Below are 10,058 nucleotides of genomic sequence, written 5' to 3' on the forward strand. Positions count from 1 at the left end.
TGTTTAATATTAAATATGAAGAAGTCAAATGAAGAACAGTCAAATTTTCAAACTTGTGGGGGGGAAAATTCAAGAGAATATCTTCTCTCTGTCCCTAGTTTAAGGGTTTTGTTTGTTGTGTTTCTGTTTGGTTTTATCCATAGTTAAGGTATCCTTAAATGTCTAGGGGCAGGTTTACATGATGCATAATTCTTTAGAAGTAATTATGTACCCAGGCATAATGGTGGATACCTGTAATCCCAGCAACTTGGGAGGCTGAGGCAAGAGGATTGAAGTTTTGAGGCCAGCCTGAACAACTTAACAAGACCCCAAGCATTTTAACAAGACTCTGTCTCAAAATAAGAAATAAAAAATTCTGAGGATATGGCTCAGTGGTAAAGTGCCCCGAGTTCAATCCTTATTACAAAAAAAAAAAAGTTAATATGTGCATGGGATGGTGTTGAATGTATCTTTTGCTAATGTTTAAGTATTTATTTTCATTTGCATTTAAATGCTTTCATTTTTTAAATTTCCCAAGTGTATATTAAATATATTTTTAAACTTTTTCAGTGATTCCACAGAACACCCCAACATAGAGTCTGATATCTGTTCATGGGAATCATTTCTTTCTAATGTTACAAAAGAAATTGAGAGAGCAAAAGTAAGTTATGAAACGTTTTATAAATCTGTCAAAATATTTATGATGGTTACAGTTCTTGTGAGGCTGGTGTCATTTAAACCATTTCTTTTTGACATGTTAATAATAATACTGAATTTTTGTTATCACTTATGAAATTAATGATATTTTCTTAATATTTTGGGGCTAAGGATATAGGATAGTAGAACATGTGCCTAGCCTGCCAAGGGTCCTGGGTTCAATTCTCAGCAATACAAAACAAAAGAAATAAGAAAAATAAGGAAATTATCTTAAATTTTGCCCCTGATTGATGACATTAAATATATATATAAGACTTTGGAGCATTCTGATTAAGGAGAATTAATGTTAATGTTCTTATTTTGAACAAATTTTCTTTAAAAAAATTGTCTTAATACTTTGCATCTCATTTGTTTCTTGGGAAGCTGTTGACTGTTTTGATAGTGTTAACTGGAAATTATAGTTTTCTTGGAATTTGTTAGAGAAAAACTTCACATTTTCTCTTCCACCTACAGTCTGAATTTGAAAATCAAATTAAGGCCATTAAAAATGGTTCTCGACTCAGTGAGCTTTCTAAAGTGCAGATTTCTGAGCTTCCATTTCCTGCCTGTAACAACGTAAGTCGGTTGCATCTTTTTTTTTTTTTCTTTCCCTGAAACAAAACATAATGAACCACAGTTTCTTTTTTTAATGTGCCAAAGTTGTTTGCTTATTGTTTTCTGGGAATGGGATGAATTAACAGTTGCCTTAATGTTTTAATTATTGGTACCATTGATTAACCTTTTAATCTTTATAAACATTCTTATATAAATAGATCAGTCTTCTGCCTCTGTGCATTCGTGCAGGACTAAGGCAAATACTATTGGTCCATGTTTTTTCTACACTTTGATGTACTATAGCCTATCGCCATTCTTTTCTAGACGTAGTGTGTATGATGTGTATGTACGTTCTAGCATTTGAATAAATAATACAGAATAGCAGTTTCCTTTGATTGAAGCAGGCCCTCTCTTCTGTACCACATGGGATTATTATAATTTCTAGATACTTGGAGGCATAAAACCAAAATCTTAAAATTAAGAGCTGTTTCCTCATCAAATATAGAATAAAAACTAGTGTATCTGAGATGTGTAAGACTTTATTGATCCAGCATACCATATTTTACTGCTAATGTGAGGTTGTTCTGAATCTTTTGAATACCAGTGATTGCTCTTATAAAATACCCCAGTAAAGAAAAGCATTAGTTGTATTTTGTAGGCTTTACAATATAGCTAAACCTAATGTCACTTTATTGTATTCTGGGATACTTGTTATCTGAAGTTTACACACAGAGATTCTTTGTTAATACTAATTGAAACAAATTAGGTTCAAAGATGGTCAGACGATAGGAATTTAAAGACTCTCTAGAAGAGTTGATTAGAGATGGATTTCAGATTGAAATCCTAAAGATGGGAAACATTTTCTACAGCACAAAAAGTGTCTTTCTGCTGGTACCCGACCTTTGCCAGGGATGCTGATCCAGGCTGTGGGTGGTGATCCTTTCATCTCGCTTCAACTGAATGCTTAGTCAGGGGCTTCCCTCTTGGCCTTCCCCTGTGGCCCTTCTGCATGTAGGTTGTATCTCCTATATCTAGATGGCTGGTTCCTTTAATCAGTCTGGTCTTAAATGTCTGAGGGGTAAAAAGGTACATCTACCTTGAACTTTAGTTTATAAAATATTTTATTGATCCAAATTTTTCTGTCTCCATTGAACTGAATAAGAAATTGTTTTATTTCGGACTGAAAAATCACTTCTTATTTATAGTTCTCTTGGTTTTTATAGCAGATATGGAGAGAAAAATCTGTGGATTCCAATCTACTATTTTATTATTAATTTGTAATTTTAGCTCATATAATTTTATAAATACTCAAAAGAATTTTCATATCCAAAATCCTGGAAATTTAGTTTGCTAGGAACTTACTTAATAAATATCCTTAAAACCTATTTACTTTTCGTCTCTTTTCTTCCTCAGTCATTTGGAGGATGTTTAATGGTTATTGAGATTAGATGTGAGGTAGGCCCTCTAAGTGCTTATGGGCTTAAATTCAGTTACAAGCAGATGATGCTGAGGTTTTGCATAGCAGCAGAAATCAGGGTCACTATCCTGGTCTAGAGATGGAGACCTCCATGACACAGAGATCAGAAGAAAGAACAGACCAGATGAAGGAGTTGAGGGGATGAACTTTTGGGGAAGGGAGGAATATTGTAATGCTTGGGGTCAGAGTGTTTCAGGTAGAAGAAAGAAAGTATTTGATTGCTAGAATAAAAGAGTGGGGCAGGGTGACATACTCCTTTCATAGCTATAAAAGAAGTTTACTTTAACAAGAGTGAGTGTGGAAGTAGCCCGGGGCCAGGGTCAGGAGATCCTTGTGCTCTAAGCCATGTTATGTCACTAGGAAACTGATCTATGGTTCATGCAGGGAGTACTATCAGCTCTACACTTAATGAAGATGAACTGAATGGCAGTGTGGAGAAGTAGCAAGGAGGGGCTGGTTATTCACTTACTGCCATTAGCCATGTCTGGATGAAGGAGTGGAGAGGGAGTGGATGGAAGAGAACCAAATGGGAGAGGGATCTAGGAGGAGCAGATGAAAGAGCTGTGCCATGCTCAAGACTGGGACAGAGCGTGGGGACATGGGAAGTCTAGGGTGGACTTGAGGGGAAGAGCAGCCCGATGAGACTGCACTGGGGCTGGTTTTGAACACCTTTGGGTCCCAGAGTCGTCCACGTGGATCTGTAGATATGGCTCTCAGGATAATATTCTAGACTGGAAACTTTTAAAAGTGGGTATTAATTAGCAGTGAGCATAGTCACTGAGGACTGAGAGGACATGAAATGGCCTCGGAGAAGATAGCATGTGGCAGAGGTTCAAGCCTCAGATGACATTCCTTCTAGAACACCCATACTTAGGCATGGAAAGAGGATAAGAGCTACAGGGGAGAGCTGAGCTCTCCTTGTTGAAGGAGCCAGAGAGCAGAGCCAGAGGGCACATTTTGAGAAAGAAGAGGCAGCTGGCGTTCCTAGATGTCCTTGTGACTTAGTGGAGTAGACACCTTTGGAGAGTGCTGGGACAGCTAGCTTTGATCAACCAAGTTCAGCTAGGAAGGAGAGAAGCATTAGAGTGCAGACTGAAGGAGGAGTATTAGGCAGGTGAAATGTTCTCATTTAAGCAGCTTTTCTAATTTTACAGGAAAAAAATATACTGTAGAAAATTATTTAGAAGTCAGAAATCTACCCTTGCTTTAAGAACTACCAAGTTATGATCAGCAATTATTTTAAGACAAAAACATTATTGTATTCAGGTTTCCTATATTATAGTCATGCAGTCTCTGTCCTTGCCTGTTTCTCCTCTTAAGACAATTCCTAAGTGACCCAATTCCTGTGGTGTGTCCCTCACAGATTCATCCTGAGTTTCCCCCTGAGTCTTCAGGACATGATGATCAAGGGCCTGGGACATTTGTAAACAGTGCAACTGGAGCAATTAAGGATTTAGATCTGTTCTCCAACGGTGATTGCCCAGATGAGTCCACTGCACTGTCACCTCAATTGCCCTCTGGTCAAACTGAAGTTACTCAGCCATCAGAGCATACAGGGGCCAGCCAGACAACTCCATCTGAACAAAGCCCTGAGGCACATCAGAAAGTACCTGTTCCTCCAGAACGTGCTTCAAGCCAGTCTCCAAAAAAGCCGTTCAACAGTATTATTGAGCACCTGTCAGTGGTGTTCCCATGGTACAGCAGGTATGAATATAAAACATTTATGACTGTTAAATACTTCATTGAACTGATGTTTCCTGATCAAATAAAATCAAGGCTGGCTAGGGGCTCACATGGAAAAAACTGCATGATGTTTTGCTCATTAGGTGCTACTTTTCTTTCTTTTTGTAAACATAGAGATGAGCATTTTCTTTTCTTTTTTTGTAGTGCTGGGGACAAACACACACCTCATACATGCTAGACCCAAGCTCTACCACTGAGCTACACCCTTAGTCCTCAAATAAATTTTTAAATATGCACATCTAGATTGAAAATATTGAGCACTGGGTAATCAACACTGAACAAAATCTGTCAGTTTGCTAAGATTTTTATGAGATTCATAGCCCTCTCTTAACACTAGTTGTTATGAAATTAGTAAATTAATTGTAAAATAATAGTTTTCTGTCTTTTGAGAGAAGATAAATCACATATAAAAGAAAACAGCAGCAATTTACACCTTGTAGATAGTACCTCTGATTTGTTGGAGGTGCAAGGTTGAAAAGACTAGACTGAATTTGACAGTACATGAGGAATGTATAAATGTCACAGAGGATCCTTGGGAGACTGGGGAAGAACTCCTCTGGGTCAAGAAGAGCTATAAGTGGGGCTGGGGATGGTTGCTAGCACTTCAGCAGTGTTTCTGCCTCCCCATGGCTCCAGGTTGGGACAAGAAAGAGCAAGGTTAGGATTGATGAGTAGCTCAGAAGAGAGGACTCCACACAGAGAATGGCCTCTGTACCTGCCTTGTTAATTCTCATTCTCTGTCAATGTTAGTTACAGGCTTTGCAATTAAAATTTGGAAACAAAGTCATCATTAATGATTGGTCAGAATTAATATTTTACAGTCTCAGTGGAACACTGCCACTTGAAAATAAGTATATTTTGTCTGCATTTGGCCATATTTTGCCCTAAGTTTGACAAACATTTTAAGTTCTCTCAATAGCAGTTCTCATGTCAGTTGTAAAAATATTCAAGTTGTAATTATCAGAAGTACCCTACAAATAAAATTTCGTACAGTCTTAATTAAATTTGGCAGAAATGTGTTCTGATTTTCTGAAAGCTAAAATATTCGGGGCACTAGTGGTGCAAATATCAAGTTCCCATTGACTGATGGTGTACTCTTCCCATTTGATGGCATTTGAGAAACATTCAGACTTTGAAAGCTGGTTTGTTAGGGATTTTTTCAAAGAAGGAAATCTACAAAGCTAGTTTTTCTTGGATAGAAAGAGATCTTATTGATTTTAAGTTATTTTTAAATAAATAAAACAAACAGTCCATTAACAACTAAAAAAATTTTTTTTAAATAATATTGTGGAAATTTTCACAACTTCTTGGAAAGATTGATTCTGCCTTAAAATAATCATGCTTTTCATGTGTAGTTATTATTGTCCTATGTTCTACAGATTAATTTTTGTATATTTACTTTTTCAAGTTGGACTTCTGGGTTGATATTGGCACATTGACTTTCTGTTGTCATTTATTGTTTACTTTCCCTTTCAGCACCGAGCTTGCTGGTTTTATTAAAAAGGTTCGAAACAAAAACAAGAACTTACTCTCAGGATTGGGTATTGATGAAATTGTCCAAAGAGTGACAGAACACATTGTAGATGAAGAGAAAAAGAAAAAGGTATTTCATCCAGATGCAGTAAAATGTTCCCCTTCATCTTTATTTATTGATATGAGAATTCTTTTTTTTTAAAAGCTTCAAACCAAAATATAGAGAAAATTTACCAAAAAAAATGATCAAACTTTAGGTTACTAAGTTGAACTTTGCTTCCTTTGTGCTCTCTTACCCAATCCCCTTGTTATCTCTTAAGCCAAATCCAGGAAAGGGCAAGAGAACATCTGAGGCCAGCTCTGCTGCTTCTGTGAACCAGTCTTCCCAGGGCCCACCCTCAATTGCTGGACCATCACCCAAAACTAAGGGACAGAAAACAGAAGATGTCCCCATGAGTGTCGTACGTATAATGTCGTAGCTAGTTTTACTTTTTTTTTTTTTTTTTTTTTTTTAGCTTTTTTAGTTGTAGTTGGACACAGTACCTTTATTTTATTTATTTTTATGTGGTGCTGAGGAGCAAACCCAGGGCCTCGCATGTGCTAGGCAAGTGCTCTACCACTCAGCCCCAGTCCCAACCCTAGTTTTACTTTTTAATGAAGAACAAGAAGAAAACAATTTTAACCCATGATTTAGCACCATTCTTTTCATTTATAGTCCTACTTTATTGGATCCTAAAATTAGAAACCAAATTTTGATGTATTTGAAGGTGTCCCATTTGAACAGCAGTGAGTAGTTCTGAGGAATGCCCAGGACCTAGAACAGGGAAAAGCCTTACACTGAATCTCTGACTGCATCTAGAGAACTGAGTTTTCTGTCTTCTTGCTGTGTTGCTGCAGATGGGCAGATATGTTGATATATTTACTTATTTATGTATTTTAGTATTAATTGCAATATTTGGATTAGTTGAAAAAAATAATCTTTAACTAATTTTATTCTTCATAATCATGGACTATGAAATCAGACTGGGTTGCATCACTTCACATCACTGTTTGCTGGGGTAATATCTGCCCTGACCAGGCTATTTCTGGATGAAATGCTGCCATGAAAGGACCAGGTCAGCCCTGTACTGAAAATCTGGTTTTTGCCCTTCACCTCTTCCCTCACACACCTGGGAAGGGCACACTGGAATGGGCTAAATGTGCCTGAAATCTAACATGCCGATGTAAGTTGTTTCTTCTCCTTTTAAACAGTAAGAATCATTTTCATTTACATGGAACATTTTATAAAATGCTGTTATAACTATGTCTGAGTTGATAAGGCCTTGTAATTGTTTATATTTTATAATAAGGAAATCAAGGCCCAGATTCGACTTTCTAGCATTCACTGACTGACAGCATAGTTGTAGCTCAGACTGGGCCTTTTGACTGAAGTGAACAGCATGTCATTCCCAGTTCTTTCCACACCAGAGACCCTGTAGGGACTGCATGTGGTTGAAAGAGGGGCCATCAACTCATGGCTCAGGTAGGGGGCCATGATTGAATTCTGGAGTGAAGCACATTTCCCTGTTGCTCCAACTGTGGTAGCAGAGTGTAGAGGACAATGAAAGGTCACAGCCCCGTAATGTTCTCAGCAGTGAGTTCACAATACAAGATGTAGAGTAAGGCTAGTATGTTAACTTGAGCTCACAGTGAGTCTTTTCATGAACTTACTTTTATTCCTTTTATACATTTTGTGCTTTACACTATACCTTTGAAGACTTACCACACCACATACACTCAACTCCCGAAGGTCTCATCCCCAACCATATTCTAGAGAGAGTGCTTATAGGCACGTGGCATACCCACCTCGAGTCAGTCCCTGCTTCTCCCAGGGGTTTCTTATGTGACACATGTTCTGTGACCCTTTAACCAGGCAGGATTCCCAGGGCGAATATTCCCATTCATGTGCATGTGTGTTATGACCATCCCCACCTCAAGGTAGACTTGAAGTAATCACCTGAAAGAGATCTCCTAGTTCATAGTCAATGTTGATAATAATAAAGTTATAAAAGCCACTTTATTTAAACTTTACCAAATTACATGAGAAATAAAAATTTATATTCAAACTGGTACTTAACTAGATAATTATAGGTAGTGTTTGAAAAATGAAAAAAAGTTGTTTTATATTTTTAGATTACAGAAGTAATACACACTCAAAATAGAAAATAGAAATAAAGGGGGCATATTAAAAACCCTAAAGCTGAGCATGGTGGGAACACGCCTGTAATCCCAGTCACTTGGGAGGCTAAGATAGGAAAATCACAAGTTCAATTTCTCTACCACAATACTCTGTTTGAAAAAAATAAGAACTCTTAAAATTTACCCTCTAGTTAGCATTATTACATTAGTATATATTTTTCTAAACACACACACACACATGTATATATATATATATATATATGTATTAATTTAATCAAAACAAATACCAGAGTCATACTTTTTATGTTCTTTGGGGGATATTTCAATTTTTTTTACTGTGGTTTGCTTTTTACTTAGAAATATACTGTGTTCATCTTCCCGTACTAGAAAACAGTCGAGTTAACTGTATGTTTTCCCAGCTAACCTGGCTTTGAATTTTGCAAAGTGAGTTGGAGAGGTCTTCTGCCCTTCCCCAGGGCTCACACCTCCCTTTCTTCCCTGATCCTTGACTCACAGACAGCAGTAGAGCAACATGAACACCTTTGTTCTCTCTGGTCTGCCCCTGTCTGATTTGTAATTCTCTGTTTGTACCCTGCCAGCACTTAGGGAAGGAGCAGGACCCCACACAGTAGTTCAGGATCTACACAGCTTGATGTCTGCTTCAGTCAGTCACTTGGGATGTTTTCATATTTTTGGAACATCAGTTGGGGCAAGGTTTCTTACCAGATGCTTAAAGTCCAGAAAAATAAGACTCATGTCCTGCCTTTAGAGTGCTCAGAGTTAAGAGGCAAGTTAGAATAGAGCTGATGCAGTGCATGATCAGTGCTGTAAGCTGCAAGGCGAACTCTGTGCTTGGTGGCCTGTCACTTGGAGTATGTGTCACATAGGAGGCCAGAAAACTTACACTCATCTGTTTCCAGTGTCTCACACAGTCCCCGACTGTGGATGTTAGTTGGTTTAGCTGTCTGTTTTGAAATGCACTAATATTCCATGTTCATGGAAACTTTTAAAAAATTATAAAAAAATTAATCTCCTTGGCCAAGGGGTAACCCTATTAATATTTTTATATCAGATTATTTTCTAGGCACTTCTGTAGACATTCTCTCTTTTTAAAAAATTGAATTACATGATAGACTGTTATATAACTTGCATTTTTTTCAATGATTTATGGTGACCAGCTTTCTGTGTCAAGGATCATGGTATTCCATCATGATGTTAATTGGCTACATGATAGTCTATTGTGTAGATTTGTCATAATTTAAGTCCCTGTTAGATAATTAGATGAATAATTAATTTGTAACATCTAGTTAATAACCATACTTCATATATGCTATAGGGATAAATAGTATAATATAAGTAGTAATATCTCACCAGGGAATCTGTTAATTATAAAAACCAGTATTCCCTCTGAGAACATTAGAAATTCAGAAATATACTTTTATTTTTGTATTTTTATGTTTTCTCTTTTAAAATGCTATTTAAAAACAAGTTGTTTCTTCGTTCTGCCCAGCCATAATTTACCACCCTTTGTGGCAAAAATGTTTGAAGGCCACTCGTGTCTTGAGTCATGAAAAACTCATGTCATAAAGAGAGATTTCTTTAATCTTTATTTTTCAGATATGTTTGTTTCCACAGGTACTAGATGCAGATTCCTGTGAAATATGCCATGAGGTGTTCAAATCAAAAAATGTGCGTGTGCTAAAATGTGGACATAAGTTTCACAAAGGGGTAAGAATTCTCTTTGACCATCTATATCATGCATTGTGACTGCCAACTGTTTTGAAAATAAAAAAGGAATTTTTTCTTAAGTATCGATACTTATAATTCCAAGCCACTCTATAAGCCTACACATGTCTCTGGTCATTGCCCTTTGCAAAGACTGGTGCTGAAGAAGCGAGAGAGTGGTCCTGGACCAGGGGTGTGTGCAGCTCTGCAGACTGTACTTTCTGTAATAATG

General features: G+C 37.1%; 1 protein-coding gene across 13 annotated transcripts in view; it reads left to right on the plus strand.

Annotated features, from left to right (window-relative positions):
* The window catches only part of Ttc3 (tetratricopeptide repeat domain 3), a 119,355-nt gene that overhangs the window by 106,771 nt on the left and 2,526 nt on the right, over positions 1-10,058 (plus strand). For 11 of the 13 annotated variants that reach the window (XM_078044637.1, XM_078044640.1, XM_078044633.1 and 8 more), the window contains 6 exons: positions 550-640; positions 1,150-1,251; positions 4,071-4,411; positions 5,927-6,053; positions 6,244-6,384; positions 9,719-9,829. In XM_078044637.1, the coding sequence (XP_077900763.1) occupies positions 550-640; positions 1,150-1,251; positions 4,071-4,411; positions 5,927-6,053; positions 6,244-6,384; positions 9,719-9,829 (913 nt within the window). Of the gene's footprint in view, positions 1-549; positions 641-1,149; positions 1,252-4,070; positions 4,412-5,926; positions 6,054-6,243; positions 6,385-6,945; positions 7,147-9,718; positions 9,830-10,058 lie in introns of those variants that run through there. The other 2 variants (XR_013437028.1, XM_078044631.1) reach the window with 2 other exon arrangements.

The sequence above is a fragment of the Ictidomys tridecemlineatus genome, chromosome 3 (genome assembly GCF_052094955.1).
Source record: "Ictidomys tridecemlineatus isolate mIctTri1 chromosome 3, mIctTri1.hap1, whole genome shotgun sequence".
NCBI classification, from domain to species: Eukaryota; Metazoa; Chordata; class Mammalia; order Rodentia; family Sciuridae; genus Ictidomys; species Ictidomys tridecemlineatus.